General features: G+C 41.6%; 1 protein-coding gene across 2 annotated transcripts; it reads left to right on the top strand.

Moving 5' to 3' along the window:
* Positions 1-975: 975 nt before the first annotated feature.
* On the top strand, positions 976-13,194 carry LOC118417702 (aquaporin-4-like). Of its 2 annotated transcripts, XM_035823370.1 has the most exons (5): positions 976-1,616; positions 9,746-9,826; positions 11,353-11,527; positions 12,354-12,388; positions 12,653-13,194. In XM_035823370.1, exons 1-4 carry the CDS (start codon positions 1,068-1,070, stop codon positions 12,386-12,388), a joined length of 840 nt encoding a protein of 279 aa, XP_035679263.1. In that variant the 5' UTR covers positions 976-1,067; the 3' UTR covers positions 12,653-13,194. The 2 variants fall into 2 exon arrangements, with proteins under 2 accessions (XP_035679263.1, XP_035679264.1); XM_035823371.1 differs by lacking the exon at positions 12,354-12,388.
* Positions 13,195-18,453: the final 5,259 nt, after the last annotated feature.

The raw sequence follows: 18,453 nt of genomic DNA, 5'->3' as shown, positions 1-18,453 counted from the left end.
ATTACATGTGTCCGTGCATCACTCAGAAGACATTGCCAAGCAAGTTTTACGTATGTAATGAGTTTGAAGAATTCGAAGTTCCTGCCATTTAACACAGCTGAAAATACATTCCCTTCAGTAATTATAAGAATGAAGTCCCAATTTGCCAAATTTTCATACAATTACGTTGGTCTTTCATACAGGTTAAAAATTATGAAAATCATCTATCCTTTCTTGTTCTAAAATCTGCTACTGAAAGGCCCCTGTAGTTCAGGAAAATGCTACTAGAGGGCCCAGTTTTGTGTCGCTTCTTTCCGAGAAGACAAACTATATACTGTACCACCCCAAAATCTTGACCACAGCGTGTCCAGAGCAAGGGGCATCAAAACTCAAAACCGGAAGTTCCGCAGCAGTAACAAGGAAAACCGCAAGGTGGTGGGCAAAAATCTAATCATTTCTTCGATGGGACATGACCTAACCACACACATTACAATCCATCCATATAACCTCTTGAGTTATGCTGCAAATACATTTACAAACGCTATCAAAAACATAACCTTCTCGGTGAAGGCAAGAAATTATACTTTGCTCTCGAGAGATAAAAAATAAGAAAGTCCTAAACATGTACAAAATAATTTCATAGTTTCATCAGGGTAGTAAATCAATTGAACACAGTCGTCTTCGTTATGCAACCCTCTTTATTCTTCTGTAGATGTTTCAATGAGTATCTTTCGACGTCATCAGTGCATAATGAACATTTTTTACCAGTGCTAAGCGAACTTGATATGTCAGTGCAAATCGAACGTACTTCAAGTTTTTACGTCACTGTAGGTCATGGTCATAACGAAGAAGACTATGTATCGTCAGGTACAGAAGTGGTGTAAACTAATGCATCGCCATGTGCCCGAAATGTTTCCACGTGATTGTTTTCCCGCGGTCGCCTCTGGTTGGTTCGCGCCACCAAAAAGGGCGTGGCCACCCAGTCTATAATTGAATGCTGTGGAGGTATTAAGCCAGTCGGTGGACAGGATTTCCCAGGTCTTGGTAGCTACTTTTCTGTGGGTCGGAGGAGAGGAGATACCACAGCAATGGGTCGTTTATTTGATAGAAAAGAGGTGACGAGTCCCAACTTTTACAGAGCAGTCGTAGGCGAATTTTTCGCGATGCTGCTCTTTGTTTTTATCGGGATCGGATCCACAACTGGCTGGCCCAACGCGCCCACCTCACCGAGCATGGTACAGATCGCCCTGGCCTTCGGTATTGCGATCGCTACGATGGTCCAATGCTTCGGTCACATCTCGGGCGGACACGTCAACCCGGCCGTCACCATCGCGTTACTCCTGACGGGCAAAGTCACCATCCTACGGGCCGTGCTCTACATCATCGCTCAACTGGTGGGTGCCATCGCGGGAGCGGGGCTGGTGTACGCCGTGACACCGGAGGCTGTCCGCGGCGGGCTCGGCGTGACCGGCCTCAGCACCGGCATGTCCGCAGGCATGGGGGTCGGTGTGGAGCTCCTCCTCACCTTCCAGCTCGTCCTCACCATCTTCGCCACCGTGGATGGTAACCGCACCGACCTGAACGGATCCGCATCTCTCTCCATCGGACTCTCCGTCGTCATTGGCCATCTCTTTGGGGTGAGTTGTACATATTCATACTGCTGTTACAGACCAACCTGCAAGATGACTGTTGGAATAATCATTTCTACTTTATTTTCTCGCTAAACCCCATACTTGCGCCTCTTAGACTACTATAAGTACGTATTTATCATTATATTATTCTTCACATAATCACATCATACAAATGACTGACTTTCTACACTGTGGAATTGGTGCCAAATTGACGAAAACGTCTCTACCGAATGCGCACTAAAATTGCTCTGTGCGTATTTACGTATACGCCCACTTTTGCAGAACGTTATAAAATGTTTTATAGCCTTGGCTGTTAACAACAACAAAAAATTCTACAGAAAGTGCATTTTCAAACTTCGCTTGATGACAACCGACTAACGCAAATTTAGTTGTCTAGCTACTTGACAATAGGTGAGACAATAAGGAACAACAAAAGTTGTCGGACATGGTACCATGTCGAGTCTCGATACATATTCATTTGAAACAACAAAGTCCTACAATGTAGGTGAAGACTACAATATCGGGGTTGAATCGCTAATGCCCGCGCGGGGTGGGGTGCATTGAAGGGAAGTTCTTGATCGAAACATCACAATGTGTGGAAGAAACATTACAGAAAAAGCAGCGAGGCAGAAAAACTGATTTTCTTTTCTTATTTTTCTTTTTCTGGCATCATATCCTACGACCGAGATCTTTTATTTTCGTACAAAGCATGAAAACCACCTTGCTCAAGGACAGTCATATAAACATATATCGTACTGTGTATTTGTTTTGTCTGTATTTGGGCACTGAATTTAAGTCTATTGAACTTTGTTCTGTAATAGGTTAGATTGGGAATCTGATGTAAATAATATGTAACATAAATAAATATAATTGGGTCCAGGCCAAGAATTTTGCCGAAACGTTTAGTACCTGTTGGTTCCAGACCAGGGTTCCAGACATACCCAATATCGCAGCGCTTTGACGGATGGGGAAAACAAGTTAACAAGTAGGGACCCGACCTGAACCAGGCACGATGCCTTATGCATTGTTATCGCTCATTGTGAAATACTAGTGCTAATGGGCTCTGGCGCAGTGGCGCCCAATGTGGGCGTACTATAACTTAAGTGTCGGCCCCGACAAATCGAATACCACAGAACCTGTTTAAATTTCGCGATGCACACTTTACATCGTTTTGTATAACCGACTTGAAATGCATTGTGGTCACTCACCTTAAAGGTCGAGTCCACAAGGTCACATTTTTTCAGTCACAGGGGTGATATTTGCACAAGGGGGGCGTGATGTGTACCTGCGGGCTATTAGTATCATAGGGATAATTTATCTCTATTTGATTATGTAACTTGTGACGGCTAACGCCTCAATGGGTTCATAAACAAAACACTCGAGAGCTCGGTTCAACCTTGTATTCGAAATTCAGGCGTCAAGTCTCTCAATGATATCCCTAGCTACTGGCCTCTCTGCGTCTCATCTGCACAATGAGTAACGATTTCCAGATATACGGAACGTGAGATAAGTATCGTGATAAATTGTCCATGGAAACGAGGTAGCGCTACCCTACCAAGGAGCCGTAACGAGTAAACTGTGTTGTTCAGATGGCATGAAAAGCACGATCATAAACGCACCAGTACTGTATTAATAGCCTACCCGAGACCGGTCCTCATTCGTCATCATTTAAACATACCGGTACGCGCGTTTGTGGACTGTTCAATAGGGGATGGGGTAGCCTGGGGCCTCATTGGCAGGGGAATCTCTGCACGAAATACAATCTTTAAGCACGTCGCGAAGCGTGCGTAAAGGTGCGCGTCTTCTCATTTGCTTTTCGAATGCTTAACGCGTGCTTTAGGTCAGATAGTGAACCTTGAACTACGTATTTCATTGCTTCAGCTGGAGCTGATTTATAATGGAGAAGTGCCAATAGTATCAATGCCAAATTCACGAATACAACAGGCTATGCGCATGATTGAACACATTCCCCCACTAAAGTATGCATGGAATTAACAACGGGGTCAATTTTCATTCCACTCATGCAACACAGGTTGCCGAGAAACGCAGTTTCTCAGAGATTTTACGTACGTCGAATATGCCATACATGTCGTGTATATACATCCAGGTAGTTCAATAGACCACGATTCCATGTTGATGATAGCAAAGCTTAAATCTTGCATGTGATGAGAACCCGAGAAGACCCTTTTCCTCCTTACATCTTTACAGCTTCCGCGCCCCTCGTGGTTCCATCTATCAGAAACCTTACTCTCCGTGATTGGATTCTAAAACGAACCACCTGTGCTTTATTGCCGCGGATCAATATTTCCTCTCCCGTGTGCGCTTTGTCGTAAAGCGGGTATCTCACGGCACTTGGGGCACCGGTGAGGCACTGCGGGGTTCGATAGACAATCAACCATTTTCCTACGTTTTGTGTATTTTGTTGTCTTCGAAGTCATACGTTTACGCAGCATCTGAATTATAAAAAAATCGGAGAAAATAACACAACAGTGCCGCAGTGAACGAACCCCGTAGTGCCGCACCGGCGCCCCAAGTGCAGTGAGATATCACTCTAAAGCGGGCATTTCAGTGGACTGCGTCACATTGCGCCGAAAAGAATGTCCACTTCGTTGTGAATTCGTGCAGTGCATTTGCGCATGAAGTCCAGATGAGCAGATCATTGAGAATTGCAGTGTTGCCAGTGGATCAAAAACCAATGTACAATGATGGAGAATGCATGGAAAATATCTGCAGTGATAACTGGATCTTCACTTATAATAATTGGTACAACACAGGCAAAGTATTCCAATTGCAATTTTTAAAATTTTTAAAATTGCAATTTTAACCGACAAATTGGCGCCTATTGGTGACTCGCGTGGCCCATTGGCGCCAATTTGCGAATTCCTGGCTCAATTTGGCACAGACAGAAGCCCCAGGTACAGTGAGATATAGTTTCAGCCAGCTCCAGTGTCAACAAGTACCGCACATGTACATGCCATACACGAACATCGCATCCTAACATCATTAGGTGCTATCGTCAATCTCTAAACGGATATTTCAAAGGAAGTTCGTGACAGTTTTTGGACATTTCCCAACCTCCGCGGAGCTCACAAAACGACAACTGATGAAGAAGAGAATTTTCACACCAACGTCTGCTTGACGATTGTCAAAGGACTCTAGTTATGATGAAGGCGCTTTGAAGGGTTTGATGTTTTGTTTATTTTTCCCAGCTAGTGTTCCAACATCGGAATCACCGTCTTCGAATGGCAATGTCATTTTCTCCGGTCCTCTCGAGCTCCATCACGCGTAATTATTACACATAACAGAGTGCTCCGGAGAAAGTTCATCGACCGGTTAACAATGGACTTTTTGTCGGTAAACCTGACATCATTTCAGTTAATTGTACAAGTATTTCGTTCGTAGCTATTAAACCCCGGGCGAAAAAGACAAACACAATAGGTAATTTTCTTCTCAAAGTCTGGAAGCTTTGATCCCAGCGCGGGATATACTTAATATTTTTAATATGGGTGTTCCCACATTAAATAAAAAAATCTGGAAACACCCAGTGACGAGCTCCATCACGTGTAATTACACATAGCAAATTCCTCCGGAGAAAGTTCATCGACCACTTTACAATGGACTTTTTGTCGGCAAACCTGACATCATTTCAATTAATTTTACAAGAACTTATTTCGTTTATAGTCATGAAACATCGGGCGAAAAGACACAGCAGTACAGACAATGAGCAATTTTCTTGTCAAAGTCTGGAAGTTTTGAGTCCAGTGCGGGATATATTTAGTATATTTAATATGGGTGTTCCCACATGAAATAAAAAATCTGGGAACACCCAATGACGAGCTCCATCAAGTGGGAACACCCAATGACGAGCTCCACCAAGTATAATTACACATAGCAAAGCCTTCCGGAGAAAGTTCATCGACCTTCCATGCCACTTTACAATGGATTTTTTGTCGGTAAACCTGACATCATTTCAGCTTCTTTCACAAGTATTTCTTTCATAGCTATTAAACATCGGGCGAAAAAGACACAGACAATGAGTAATTTTCTTGTCAAAGTCTGAAACCTTTGATCCCAGTGGGATGTACCTTTAATCCGGACGTTCCTAGAGAGATTAGTTAATCTGCATATGAAATTAATATTCGGCTCATAGAACGGAATAATTTTTCTGTTCGTTGGTACGAATCAGCATCAAGTGAAAGTTGACATCGCGGAAGATTTTCATTGTGGACAGATTATGGCGACGAAGGTGAAAAAAATTACTCTCGGCGGGGGATTTCATAATCCGCTTTATATTACATGTATTTCAGCTCGTTTACGCGAATTAGTATCGAGGTTGAATCGACGGTTTGGAAAAGAAGTATAGTACAACAATAGAATAGTGTAAAACCACCAGAGCATTACTTATACATGTCTTCCAAACATTTGGAGCAAGAACTCGATTCATTAACAACGTTTCGACGGTATGGAAATAAGTGACGACACTTGATTGCAAGGTTTCTCAATAAGAGCCGTTGGTCCAGAAAAAAATCATTCACATGAGAAGTTAGGGAATGTTATGTACAATTCGAAAAGTTATTTCATACTCGAGGAAATTATTTCAAGTACACATTAATTAAAAGGTCTTTCTCTTCAATAGAGCCGGTGTAACGGAAGAAAAGTCCTGAAGGAGCTTAACTCGACAGGGGGTGTCTGTCTCATCTTCGAGCTTCGAGAATATTGTAAGCGGTAACGGGCTGGATAAATGTGGGGACAACACATCGTTTCCATGTCTCACATACCTGCCGGTATCGGGTGGTATTCTTTCGTGTGTAAAACACTTGCGGTACGCGTTGAAACTTGTGGTAATCAGTTCATTTTATAACCAAAGACATCTAGAAAATCAAAATAAGATGTTGTGGACTTGAATAATTAATTTCCGATTATGGATGTCGATCTGAGAGGTTTTAGGGGGGGGGGGGGGGGGTAGTGTTGTATCTGGGGCATAGGGGTCGTCTATATATGTGTCAAGATGGCCATATAAACGATGTACGCGGCGAACGTCGCTAGCTAGCGCTCGGGTGAAAGTTTTCTACTAGCCCCTATTTCTTTTTGTTATTAAAGTTGTTGGGTTGTCTCTGTAGCTCAATTGGTAGTACCCTGACAGTTGAGTTCCTGATTCAACTCAGTGGGTAACCGAGAGACCTCGGTTCAATCATGGGAAGGGTATCTCGGTTGGAGCTTCACTCACCTTTCGGAAGGCACATAAAATGGGGTCCCGTTTTGTTTCCGTGGACCCCCAAATATACTCTGCTACTGAAACTTGCAAATTTTCGCTGCCCTAGGCAATACAGCGTCCGAGCGAACGGTATAGTTGTTGTGTTGAATCTGCATCAGTAACTCGGGCTATACCTCTGTCAGTGCTTCACTATTGCGCCTGAAATCGGATACCCCAGCTGGATGTCTGAGACTTCAAGTTTGCGCCGACAAGTGGAAGTGTCCCTGAGCTACACCACGCCGTTGAACTTGGCGTTATCTAGACCAGTAGTAAAGTTCACCTACAAATCATGTAAACAACGGATCTGAGCGTCATTACTTTGTGAAATCGTCGATGTTCAGGAAGAGTAATTCCAGATGTGTCTAAACGGTACGTTCAGTGCCACCAAAACAAACCAAACCACTGCAAGAGTTCGGACACCTCATACCTCCGTGGGATATTTAGAGCTTTTGTACATTCTTTGCAAACAGGTACTTCTCATTTTCTCGAATCACTTTACCTCTATACATTACCAATAATGAAGAAGGAGAACTTCTGCACTAAGCATATTGGTTTTGTGCTGACAATTTGCGAATTTCTCTTTTTTGAAGGCTCGACAATCCTGGCAGTTCAAAGCTATGGTCTTCATGACTTCCTTTTCTTCCAGTTTTGGAAGGCGAGAGCTGAACCCCGCTTCCAATTGTGTGCCTGAAAAGGTTATGAGACTGCCATACCTTCTTTTATACCCTGTTTGCATAAAGAAAGCTCAGAACCAGACGCATACAACGCATATACCATAGCACTTGAGGAAACATAAAAATGGATTTCGTATATACAGTAAAGATTGAAGCGGTGCCTGGGTCCTGGATATTTGTAGCAGCATATTATTTTCGACAGCACACCGCAGTAAATTGAACGGAATGTTGTAGTACCTCCTGTATATTACAACTGCCATAAAACCTTCAGCTAGTTATTTTTCAACCTCGGTTTAATGGTGATGGCAATAATAGTCTAGTATATCACTCATCGTGCCACTCCGTAGATATAAATTTAAGGTACGGGGCGCCTCTTAAAGGGGTTCCCGCCTTCTATCATGGATGTTGGATTTTTCTTCGTGAAAATACCACGTGTCAAGCTTCAGTTCATGAAACTTGACGGTTAATTTCAATGAAATACTGTATCTTCTTCGCTTTGTTTGTGGTCAACATGCTCAATCCAGTTAAATCACAGGTACGGTGGAACCTGGGAGAATAGAATGACCCTCGCCTCTCCCAACCTACAGTCCAACGACTGTCTAATAAACTGGTGGACTTACCGACTACTAAGTATTTAAGGCCAGCGCAGGAAAGACCATTGATAAGGAATAGTCATGCCATCAAATACATTATCAACCAGTTACCTTGGATCGAGATGTTCAAAATTCGTTTCACAGAACTAACGTAGAGCCAGGAACTCTTTGCCACCAAGTACTACAGGAGCATTCTCACTAGAGAGCTTTAAACAACGCTTACATTTAGTTAGATGTGGATGTGCAAAGGTTTTGACATGTCGTTCAGTGTAATATAACTAGCTGCTGCCTTGCCATGTGTCTGCGAAGCTGGTGTGCTATACGCCGAAGTGTGGTTATAGATGAAATATATATATACAGATGAAAAATCTTCTAAAAGACCAATAAGGTTATAGTTACCACCTTTTAAATAACCGAGATAGTGTCAGCCGTCCGGATTAGAGCGCATGTGGTACCTGGAATACTGACAGTGAACTTGGCCCTGTCTGAGGAACATCCTGTTATGTGTAGAAACTAAGACTGCTTCGCGTTTAAAACTTGGCACTTCAAGTTATTATCTTTGGCTCTGTAAGTGACAGGTGTCTTTCAAGACTACGATTCAGCTGGTCCTTGCAATGGTTAAATCCAAGGTGTACATGTGTTCGATGTCACTTATATAAATGTTTGGACCGGCTTCTCCGCACTTTCCTTAAGCAAGGCAAGGCAAAACAGAGCAAAGTTGATCAAAGAGGTTTTTTTTTAAATATAGAATACCTTTAGTTAATGTGTTGATGTATCAGCCATCCACTAGCGGGATTGACAAATGATTTACTATTTCTTTAAGGCGCAGAATGTCGTCGGACGTCGTTCGAAAGCATAATGTCATACGAATGTCACACGATTTTATTTGAGCAGACTGTGACAGAACCAAGGGTCGCCATGATAAAGATCTGAGTTAGCATTTTCGGTAACAAGACGTAATTTCGTACGGCACACGCATGGCTATCTCAAGAATTCTCTCAGTTTGCGATCGTGTGACGGTTACAAGTGAGACGATCGTACGACGATCGTACGGCGAATGTGTCCAAGCCCTAACCTTATAGCCTGAATAATGCCAATACTGTAACTTGAATAAGATAGAGGATGAGTGCCACTTTATTGTTGAATGTACTTTATACAACATGTACAACGAAAGAAACGTCCTTTTTGAAAATATACAACTTATGTTCCCAAATTTCCGATACTTGAATACCACGGAAAAATTTGTATTTCTCATGCAATTAGATAAGCCATATATTATTGATTCCAGTTGTCCTTATGTTTATAACTGTTTTAAGAAGCGAGAAGAAGTTGAACTTGTACATACTTGAATGTATTAGCATATGTAGAGATGATAAGATACCTTTTTTGTCAAAATTGTACCTTATCACTAGCGCTACGACCTGTACTTAGCTTGTTTGAGCACAAATGTACAATAAAGGTCATTCATTCATTCAATAATATCGCACTGCTAGCGCTAGCGGCCGGCCTTATACTTGCCACCACCTAGGAGGGGGTTATTAATCTCTGCCGGCGAGAGATTGTGTAAACACAGGCTACCATTACTAACCCTATATCCCTGCGTCTCTGCTGCAGGTGAAGTACACCGGCGCCAGCATGAACCCTGCCCGCTCCTTCGGCCCTGTCGTCATCATGAACGCCTGGGACAACCACTGGGTACGTACAGTTTGTTTATTCATTCGTTCGTTTGTTTGTTTGTTTGTTTGTTTGCACATAAAAAACAATTCATTTGGAAACATCAATGAAAAAGAACATGCAGGTGAGACCAGAATCAATGACGTAAAGGTTTGTCGTGGACCTTCCCAAAAAACTGAGATTATACGTAGCAGTAGGCAGCCTTCCATCATATCTATATAACCTCCTTGCTTCCATCTTTGCAAATTACACGTAAGATCATAACAATTACTGTTGATCATAACTTGCATACATAACCAAATAAGGTCAAGAAAATAAAAGACGTTCACACCCGCACATATATGAATATTTCAAACATCTTTTTGAAAACTTTAAGTTGACTGTTAACACCTTCTATAAATACGTAGGAGCCGGAAGACTGACAAAGATCTCGTGAGTTAAGTAAATATAATATGTATTAAACATTTGTTTATTGATTAAAAAGCACAATCTTCAGGTACATGGCAGCGCCAAAAAGGCACTGAATTGCGTACAGAAATGACACAAGTCAGTCTGACAAGTCAAGTGATGGATTGCCTTAAACACGAACAGGCACGTGTTCAGATTCGACCTCGACCTCACACACACACACACAAACAAGCAAACAAACAAACAAGCAGGGACGTAAACGATAAGTTATCTCCACGTTTCATTTAGGCAATGAAAGCCACTTGTAGATTTGGAGTATAACGTTAACCGCGGGGAAAGTGTTGTACATAGCGAACGTCAGGTCTTGTTTAAAACATAGTCATTCTAATCACTCAGGACAAATGCGGGCCTAGTTCCCGACAAGGGTCAGTCCGGGTCACCAACAACACAGGGGGGATCAGGGAGGTCATCCCCAACCAGATCAAACCAGCGGCCACAGGAATGTACTGACCCATAGCATTCTCTGTCCGTTTGGATGACACATGTCACAACTGTAATAACGTTTGTGTTGTATATATGGATCGGGTAGTATGTCCTCTACGGTTCAAATTTCATTTCACGGTCCTAACTTTGTCATATGAATATAAATACAAACAGTTTGGTACAGCTTTAGAGACATGTCCCTAGAAAGAGGCTATAACGTTAAACATGTTGCGCTGGGTAGAAGATTTATGATAACGCTGTTGAGAGGGAAGTATAAAAAAATAACATCATGTGTGTAGGAATAAACGACGTAACCAGAGTTCCACGACTTCATACCTGCGTCAAATGTTAACCTTTTCGAGTGACATATTACAAAATTAATGTTTCTTAGTTACTCTGCAAATAAGTCCTCATCGCGGTCCTATATTATTTCAGTTCATCATATTCTACACCCGAATAACATAAGTTGTTCAAATTATAAAAATCTTATCTAACAAAGAAGCCTTCTGTGGCGTTCCTTTATCCATTATGTAAATGATTGCCCTGATTTGCATGCCTAATGATAATAACGCTGCATGAAATATAACCCTCTTCACGAAGGTAAAGATAAGATAAGATACATTAATACATGTAACCATACATGTTCCCGCCCGTAGGTGTACTGGGTGGGCCCCATCGCCGGAGCCATCCTGGCCGCTTGGCTGTACGAGTTCCTGCTGGACCCCACCGCGTCCACCGCGCGGCTGCGGCGGTGTGTGACCTGCGCCTCCGCCGAGGACCAACCCATCCACGACGCCGAGCTCACCGACATCAGGAAACTGGACAACGAGGGTCAGTATGACGCAATAGCAACATCGGCAAGCAACGACATCATGGTCACTTAAAAACCAAAACGTGCAACGTTTATTTTGACTTGAGTTTGAAGTTGAAAATAGCCTAATAATCAAGCAATAATAAAGTGCGACTGAGGCAACCAAGCATTAATAAAGTGTCATGATATAGCACGTTTGCATTTATCCTTTAGCAATTGACATCTGTTCATCATTTCCAACAAATCATCTAATTTTTATTTGTGAGATCCCATCCTTACATTACATTTAATTTACTGAGCCGCCTTTCCATCCGAAGTTCTAAACATAAATGAAGTATCAATGTCAGCACACCAACGAACATCGGAACGTCTGTGAGAAATAAGACCAAGTGTGTAGTGACGTCTAGAAATGCTCCAGCAACTTTTCCCGTTCATCTCCGTACCTTCTGTGTCTCACAGGTGACGACACACCGCCAGTCCAGTGGATAACACAGCTCTAAGACTACCATGATTCTTAGATACGTTTATAGAAAGGAAAGAATCGCGATAGTGGGCGAAGTCTCGCGTTAGTCACGAGAGTCTCGCGTCGGTGGGCGAGAGTAGCGAACGTCTTAGCCACGACATGAACTGTTCAATGTTACAATAAAACGAAAAAGGGCTTTGATGAAAATACGTCACGAGCAATAAAACAATTCAGTTGGAAAAGGTGAACAGGTGTCGTTGTAGGTGTATGATATGCTAGACAGGAAATACAATGTGTCACATGGATGAATGAATATTCAAAAGAACATGAAGTATGATATGACGGGTTGATATAATGTCTGTATGTGATTTCAAATCTCACAGATGCAAAGATCTTGAGCTGTGACAACAACATATAGGTAACATTCAAATGTTACAGGTGCTTTACTGACACAGAGTGGACTATTAACGTTTCTTTTGCATGCATTCATCCATATGACTCTCCGCTTTGTTCCTGCAACTGTTTCATTCCTCACAGCATGTTGATCTGACATGGGCTGAATGAGCTTTACATGAATACATCAGCTCCATCCTCCTCTCTTATGTTCTTACTTGCATGTTGCATGTTTCTAGAATGGCATCATTTATGATCATATTTTTATTACTTTCTCTTCTCTTCAAAGGTCTCTGATTTGGAGTCATCCCATCACACATTTGCAGACATCGCGTGAGGGACAAAGTCGGAATGAAGAGATTGTTACAACTATATTTCTTTTTTGTCTTCGATAACGTTACAGCAATTGTTTTGCTGTTAATATATTTTCATCCCATTTATACAATTGCACACTCAATGCCATTCGTTTTTCTGTGTTGTTGTTAGAAACACTGGCTGTATTTTTTGTTTATTAGTTTATTTTGAGAATTTATCCTCTTGCTTTGAGACAACTATCAGATTAAAGACTATGTCGGGGAAAAAAAGATACCGTAGATCGAAATACCACTTGGATGCGCAAGCGCGCCTCCTTGCGGACGGTTTGAGGGAAGCAGCTGACAGGTTTTGTGCGGTGTTTCATATCAACAGACGTTAGTAGATAACGGGTGTTCTGCCATTGATATGTATACTACAAAGTCACATGTGGTAGAATTGTACTTGTATCTAGAATTTTGCTAACGTTAGTATGCTATTGATATCGAACAAGACAAATAAACATTTTTGATGAAAGAAGCTTGTGGCAATTGATGAGATTAAAGAGCTGGGACATACTACATGTACATGTACAGACTAAGTTACTAAAACGTCGCCAGTTATATTTCACTCTGGAAAGCGGTCATATTGCACAGCGCCACTTTTTTACATGGGTGCATTTTGTTTTGTAAATATTGAAGACGTCTTGTGGGGGTTTAGTGTATTGTGTCGTACTTTTTGACATTTCTGTGGAATAAAGTTATTGTTTCTATTCTATTCTACAAAGAGTTTAACAGACAAGGTGACAGTTAAGAGAAAAATAGACACACTAGAATGTACTGGCGAGAACTGCCCAGCATTTAAAACAGGTTGGAGTTGGAAAATATAAATAAAGTGTCTGTAAAGACAAAGACTTGCGTGTCGGCTCTTATTTCTGCTTGCTTAGTCACTTGAGAGTGTCGAAAACTGCAGTTATATTTTCATTGATACAAAATTTCTCCTTTTCCTATATCATTCAAAAAGATGCATGTACAATGAAATGCGCGCATAAAGTAGGCCGCATTGACTAGATTTTGCAGATGACCTCCTCTGGACTTAGTAAAGAATCTTTGTTTATCAGAATATTTCTTCCCTTTCACCCGTGTTCTATCTTCATAACGTACTGTAAACATGTAAAGGTGTTCCTACTATGACCATATTCCTTATTTGAACAAGCCCTTTCGTCTATTTGTCACTGCAATGTGTACCAAACAGAATCAAGAAGTCATAAAGTACAATGTACATCCTATCACACAGTATGAACAGCGCCGCCAAATGGCTGAAATTATCATTGCATATCATATAGACATTGCTACTGCAAACCTGTGATAATCCAGCAGGGGCAACATGGCTTGAATCGCTAGGGGTCCCCACTGACACAGCTCATCGCAGATTCCAAAGGTCACACGGCCTCTGATCTCTACGACTGTTCTATAAGATATGTACGAGGTGGTGATGGCTTGGGAAGTGGCCCTACGTTTGTATGGTAAAACGTGAACATTTTAACCACATGGAGCCTCTTGGAACAATTTGTTTGAGTTGAGTTTATTGCGTTTATTGTGATACCCTTTAGGTCCTTTAGCTCACTGAGCTAATCTTCCAGTTCCAGGGCTCATTAAAAACACACACAGTATATACAAGTAGATGGACAGATATCATTCACTCAAAAAAGATACAAATACATATATATACACTAGAAAGGCCGACATTTGCTTGGGTGCAAATACAGCATATTTCAGCCATACCCATTCCCACGCAACATTAGACTGTTCCAAGTCACCCCTGCGCAAAAATTAACTGTAAGTTATCCCCAAAAGAGAACTAATATTGTGAATTGATTCCAGGTCAAAACAGAGCTTGCCCAATATGCCCCGGGCCCATATGGAAGAATATAATATTCCACAGGAGCGCCTATATAATAGATGCATAACTGATTGGTTTTTAGAATTGCGGCAGCTCCTATTTTTCCGAGAGTGAAAAAAAGCGCATCTTCCATTCAGAATATTTTCATCATGAAATTACATGACGCCATTCAACAATTTCCACTTCGATAACTAGGTCTAAGTACCGCCATAATCTCCTTGTGATGTAGATACATTTATTATTGCAGTGAACTTTTTTTAATCAAGTAGGGCATACGTTTTAATAATTGTCAAGCAGGTACAGGTACTGTGTAGTAGGAGTGTTTTTTTTTTTCAAGCTAAAAACTTCAATCTTCTTCTTGTTTTGTATGAGCCATTTCATAAACGGAGACGTCTCGAATTTTTCCAAGAATTTTACCACCCTGTCGCTTCATTTCTTTTCTGAAAAATCTCAGGACCAACAAGTTAACTTGATTTGGCTTTATCTATATATTTCATTTTCCTTCGAATTCTTTGTTAAGTATATGCCCCAGCATACCACTGTTAAATTGTTTTACTTTGTATGCAATCAGCCATCGGACGTAATCTTGTCTGAGTGTTATAATTTCCTGCTCGTAGCGTGCGAGACCTGGAGGATAGGAGTTTCTACCTTGTTCGGGGGTTTCTTTTCGGAGGTCAGTGGTGTTACTCTGGTACTAAGAGTCTTTTATTGGGCTCAAACTCTGGCAGTTTAAAGTTACTTACAATTTGAATGTACAAAGTTTACGTCAAAAAAGAACAACAACACTAGAAGTACCTACATTTGTTCGGGAAAAAATACATGCATTCAAATTCATCAACACAGACTTGTATTCTAACGTTCAATGCACGCGTACCGTCCGCTGCCACTCAAATGACCCTGTCTGAACTCCAAATCCTCGCAAACTACAATTTCAAACCGGGCACAGGGTAACATATGGCCACTGTGTGGCCACTGTAAGGCTGTAATATGCATCTGTTTGTGTATATACTGGATTGGAAGGCCCCGCTTATGAATATTCACTAGCATTCGCCTTTCTCGTCGCTGATTGGCTGGCGTCCATAAAGTAATTAACTCTCGCTCTGCCCAGACCGCTGGTACCTGGCACGTGTGGGCTCTGGGGTCACGGGAGTTCACGGGAGAAGGCCGAAAGAAAACCAATTTACCCTCAGAAAAGTGCAGAAATTAACAATTTGAGATTGGTTTATGCCAAAAATTTTACTTGGATCATTTTACCAACTATATAATGCCTATCTACACCAAATTTCAGGTCATTCCATTGTAATTCAAGGGTACAGGGGGCCAAAATATACCGTTCTGGTCAAAACGTGACCTTTAAATTTCAATAAAATCATTTTAGAGGCAGATATGAACTAAATGAGAAAGAAGCACCTCGGTATTGACCTACTCTACCCTTGTGCCAAATTTGAGGTCATTCGGTCCCGGAACGACGGAGATGAATCGATTTGAAGATTTGACAGGAGAAAGAAACATTACGAATACAATATATTTCACCATACCATATATGGTATGGCTGAAATATAATAAAGTCTGGAAGTCATGAGGTCAGAGGGTTCTATACAATGAAACCATTATAATCCGAAGAAATCGTCTAACATCTAATGTTTTAACTGTAACGTTACATGCATGAATCTATAGACTGAACCTCTTTAGCAACAGATCTAAATTTACCTGAACTTCATGAGGTTTCAGAACATGAGGTTTCCGAACCCTTATTTTTAGTGGGAAAGTCTGACTAAAGGCGAGGTCACATAGGTCGTGCGATCGTCGTGCGATCGCTAATTTCGGTCAATTTGGAGGGCATGAGAGGACAAATGTACGTCTCCTGTAAAGTTCGATTCAACTGTCTTGGTACACAAAATGGTGTTTTGCAATTGGCTCCATGTCAGTGGTTTGTTATGTCACGGCCTTCTTGAAAATCCTATGGCATCAAAATCGTACGACGACCATGTGACCGCACCCTAAGTAACTGGTATGAAAATGCATACAGCAGTTCAGATTGATTTTGTCAGAGGGCGCTCCTGTGGCTTCACACATCTGTCTAAAATTGGGCCATCGACCGGTTGATGACTCTTTCTCTCCTCCTCCCTTCTTTTCCAGGTATGTGTGACAAAACCATTGACAACTGACACTATATTTCACACACTTTGTAGAAATGGACAGCATACATTTATCCGTACTACCATATGACCATTTTAGAATCCCCATTAGAGGCATACTTTACAAAGCTAGGAGGTAAAGGATCAACAGCGCTTTAATCGCACATCTTATTACGAGCAATCTTTTGTAGATCACAATAATTGTTTAACCTACAAGTAGCGACCATGCTTTACACTAGCATTGCTGCAAGTAGTCACATGTAATACGCTAATGCGAAATGATTGTGCGTGGTCACTACATAAGCATGGATTTCACTCGTACGCACCATGCTATTACCGGCGTAGGCGGTGGAGGTGGTCTGAAAACGCATTTCGCCCTGAAGCACAACGAGTGCTCCTGTGAGTAAAAAGGGGGAAATTGATAAGTTAAAGGAGAGATGGAGTATGGGGGCGACAGTTTGTGCACACTCAGAGCTCACGGGAAGGTAGAGACGCCCGTTAGACCTACGGCGTGCCCCATTTCCTTCGTATGCAGGACGCCAAAAATCTCGCATAGCCTCCGCCAGGCCTTCCTACATGTCCTACGGGAGTACGGCGATCGTAGAATCGGCCAAAAAAATCAGGAAATTGGCCAGGGGAGTCAGTCCATGCTCAGGTTAATGTTCCCCCTCCGGAGTTCGGCCAACTCCTCTGGTAGCAAAACTCCCCTGGCAAATTATTCTACCTATAACAGCCAGTGTAGTCAGTCTGGTAGAGACTATGTCTTGTACACGTAACGATGGATTTACGTAGCAAGTTATGATCATTTAAATTTCTTAAGTACAGGAGTTTTAGGGAGGACATCTGTGGCACAACAGGATGGAATGTATCGTCTCACAATACAAAAAATATACATAAAGATTGCTTTATATTCATAAGAATAGATCTAGATACTAACATCAGCGATTAGTCCCAACTAATGATACATCGGTAATGATACATTACAGATATATGTTAGCCTTTATTGTTTAGCAAGTGGAATTCTAGGATCTATTTTGTGTTTCCTTTAAAATTTTGTAGTTTGTAGGTGGCCGAGCGAAAGTCCCTGTACTTTTTGTTCCGTCAAAATACGTCATGATAAAATATGTCCTTCCGTCAATGAAGCCCTTTGTTCTGGCCTGTTATTGTATTTGTTGGAATAGAGCACAAATTATTTTAAAGTTTGTATGACAAAGAGTGACTTACGACTGTACGTAAAACATTGAAAGAAGCTATAGAATATACACTCTTTGAATCATATCTTTGAATCATATGACATTTGTTACCCCTTATACAACTCTGCCCTTGGACATACACATATGTACTCAGAACGCAATGCGTAAATGACCTTCCCTTGCCATCTTGGATTCTGCTGACAGTGGGAGAATGATTTTGATCAATTAAAAGACCAAAGAACGCTCGATATAAAATGCTCATCGCGATCTTGTTACACCTCGTTAGAACGATATCGGGTCAGTCGGCATCTACATATCTGGGTGGACAGGTAGACAGGAAGGGTCGCAAAGGGGAGTTCTCTGTAAGAGGGCTCTAAAAGGGGTTGTGGCGTTCACTTTTCTGTTGTGATGTCCCTACGTTTGTTATGCACTGATAAGTATAAATTCTTTACAAACGCACAACCTGAGTAGCATCAAGTTTTATTCTGTTCACTTTTCACGAGTCCTTTGCCCCTAACTTTGACAGAAGACACATTTGCAGCTAAGAGCCGGAGAAAAGCGTCGTA

Source organism: Branchiostoma floridae, chromosome 6, assembly GCF_000003815.2.
Source record: "Branchiostoma floridae strain S238N-H82 chromosome 6, Bfl_VNyyK, whole genome shotgun sequence".
NCBI lineage: Eukaryota > Metazoa > Chordata > Leptocardii > Amphioxiformes > Branchiostomatidae > Branchiostoma > Branchiostoma floridae.
The sequence above is the reverse complement of the archived record's forward strand: the minus strand, read 5'-3'. Positions and strand labels throughout refer to the sequence as shown.